This window comes from Cricetulus griseus, chromosome 4, assembly GCF_003668045.3.
Source record: "Cricetulus griseus strain 17A/GY chromosome 4, alternate assembly CriGri-PICRH-1.0, whole genome shotgun sequence".
NCBI classification, from domain to species: Eukaryota; Metazoa; Chordata; class Mammalia; order Rodentia; family Cricetidae; genus Cricetulus; species Cricetulus griseus.
Window position 1 is genome coordinate 69554368 of NC_048597.1, and position 3004 is coordinate 69557371.

Sequence of the window (3004 nt, forward strand, 5' to 3'; positions counted from 1 at the left end):
AGAAGAGTTTGGAGCAATATGTTCCAAGGTCTACAGGGCTATGATAAAATCTAATCCAAGGAGCCCAAACTAAGTAAATAGAGGAAGCATTGTTTTGGGCTTAGTAGAGGAAGGAGATAGCATAGAGACTGTGTTAGGAGCCATAATTATTAAAATATCACTGAAACCAAATGACACAAATAATCAACAACATGATGACCACAAATAACACACCTATTTCAAAAGCAATTTTAAATATCAGTGGAATCAGTTGGTCTGTTTGTCTGTTGTTCTGTCAGTCCATCTTTCCCACTCCCCTTCTTGTTCACTCTCCTCCTCTCTTTCCGTCTTTCTTTCTCTGTCCTCTTTCCTTTCATTCTCCCTCTCATTCCTTAAATGGTTATTTTTAAGCATGTGGCCCATTTTATTAGAGCTTAAGATAACACTCCCAGAGAAAGCAAGCTGTACATCTTAGCAACTTCCCCAAAGAGGAGAATGAAGGTGAGAAAGAAGTCATGCTGTTTGAGTAAAATCAGCATGGAGATTAAGTGCATAGTAGATGTGGTTATTTGAGTGAGAATTTTCCCCACATGATCTGTCATTTGACCTATTGGTCTACAGCTAGTGGTGATGACTGGATAAGTTAAGGTTGTGTGATTTTGCTGGAGGAGAGCTACTAGCTTCTGTAGCTTTTACCATGCCTGCCACTTCCCACCATCATGGATACTTATATCTCTGAAACCATAAACCCATAAAGCACCCTTACTTCTATGAGATGCCTTGGTCATGGTGTTTTATCAAAACAACAGGAAAGTGACTAATACAGAGGACAATGAGCCATGTGGGAGGGAGAGGAGTGTTAGGGGAAGAGTAATGAAGCCAGAAGCTCTAGAGAAAGTAGGCTTTAGGCTTCAGTCACCATCTGAAAAAAGAACCAAAAAGAAGAACAAGAAAAAAATAGGCCATTTTATACAAGGAGTCAGAAAGGTTGAAAAACCCAATGAAATCTCATAGCAGATTTCTGGACCTACTGCTGTGGTATTCAGACCCATGACTTTGGCTTTAGAGGTTTCTATAGGAAACTTTAATTCTGCTGGCCATCTCTCCTAACAAATTAGAGCAGCTGGTCTGAGGTTCTCACTGTTACTTCACCAAATTTATAGGAATGTCTATTTTTCTTAAGGTAGATTTCTCAACTCATCCTCAAAGTGTTTTGTAATTCCATCAAATTGCCAAATTCTGGTCCAAAGAATGGAGCCCAGATCCTGGCAAACATGAACCTTTTGTAGGAATTTTGCTTTGTTGTTTATAAATGGTTTCTTTGGCCATGGTAAACTTAATGTGAGATTCTAATGATTGCCTCTGTTTCTAGGAAAAGAGGCCTCAATGGTGATATGGCAAGGTCAAATGTAAGCTGTTTGGAAGAAACTAAACCATATGGTGATCACTTTGTCCTTTGAAGTCTCTGGGAGAGCTTTCTAAGTAAAGAGGTAGTGTCAGGAAGGACGTGGAAAAGTTTATGTACACTCAGTGTACAGCCCTTGTGTCTGCTCTCAAATCTTTCTTTTGCTGGCAGTAGGGGTTCCAACCACACTTCTGCCTTAAATGCTCTTACACTGTGCTTCTGAGCAATTTGTTAGAATTACAAAACACTTTGAGCATGAGTTGAGAAATCTACCTTCAGAAATAGACATTCCTAAGACCTTGGTGAGGTAACAGTGAGAGCCTTAGACTGACTGCTCCAATTTGTTATGAGAATATTCTCATCTCACCTGTATACACACCACTTTTTACTTTTACATGTTCATCATTATTACAGAGCAGTGCACTATATAAAATTGGTTCATTTCCCCCCTTTACTCCAGGAGTTCAGGAAGAAGCACTAGACATATCGGCTATCCCCCTGAGTAAAAAGTATAAACATCCAATGAATATGATAGCTAAGAACTTCAGGTGTTCCTACTCAATACTATATGCCAATCTAGGTGGCAAGAGAGAAAAAACAGTTTGTGTCCTGCTTCCTCATTCATCTAGTTCACTGTGCTCACCCAGTGCTACCATATATATCACAGTAATAGACAGCTTCATCCTCAAGCTGGAGGTTGGAGATGCTTAAGTAGCGATGGGCCTCAGAGCTGGAGCCAGAGAAGCGATCAGGGATCCCATCTCCCTTGCTGTGGCTTCCATCATTATAAAGATACATCACATATTTAGGAGCCTTGTCTGGATGTTGCTGGTACCATCTAATGGGGTAGGTGCTGTACTGACTACTCAAGGTGCAGGTGATTTTGACTGAGGCTCCCAGGGAAGCAGAGGCAGAGGGTGACTGAGTCAGCACAGGTTGGGAGAAAGACCCTGAAAATAGAAAATCACATTATGTCCCAGGGTAAAAGATGAGGGAAGAGCCGAGCATTGGTGGCGCACGCCTTTAATCCCAGCATTCAGGAGGCAGAGGCAGGCAGATCTCTATGAGTTTGAGGCCAGCCTGGTCTCCAGAGCGAGTGCCAGGATAGGCTCCAAAGCTACACAGAGAAACCCTGTGTCGAAAAACAAAAACAAAAAGAAAAGATGACGGAAGAATGTATCTGGCTGTCAGATGGTTTCGCTGAATTGGGATCAGGGTTCAGATGACTACTGACCTGTACAATGAAGGAGGAAGAAGAGAAGTGGAGTCCAGGCCATGGTGCAGAAAATACTGAGCTCTGCTGAGGCAGACATGGTGTAGGTCTCTCTTATCCTTCAACAATTCTCAGAGAACTGAGGGGACCCTTCATGCAAATTTGTCTTGACCAACCAAATCCCATCTTAGGAGAGTGTGTCCTCAAATATCTGTGTGTCATTTCCTGCCTGAGAATACCCAAGGGCTGCAGTGCCCCCAGCTGCTGGTCCTGTTGAATCCTGAACAGTCATAAAGAGATATATATGTGTGCTCTCAACTCAGTGTCCAGATTCTTCAGAGGAACTTATAAATCCCCACTGAGCCTGTTTAGGACTATTGTGTTGGTGCCCACATGACTTATCCCAG

The 3004-nt window shown here is 42.2% G+C and overlaps 1 protein-coding gene across 1 annotated transcript; it reads right to left on the minus strand.

The window, feature by feature from the left end:
- Nucleotides 1-2023: 2023 nt before the first annotated feature.
- On the minus strand, nucleotides 2024-2661 carry LOC100772396 (immunoglobulin lambda variable 4-69). Its single transcript, XM_035444257.1, has 2 exons — nucleotides 2619-2661; nucleotides 2024-2334 (listed from the first exon to the last, which is right to left on the minus strand). The coding sequence occupies exons 1-2, from the start codon at nucleotides 2659-2661 to the stop codon at nucleotides 2024-2026; spliced, it is 354 nt and encodes a 117-aa protein (XP_035300148.1).
- Between the last annotated feature and the right edge of the window lie 343 nt (nucleotides 2662-3004).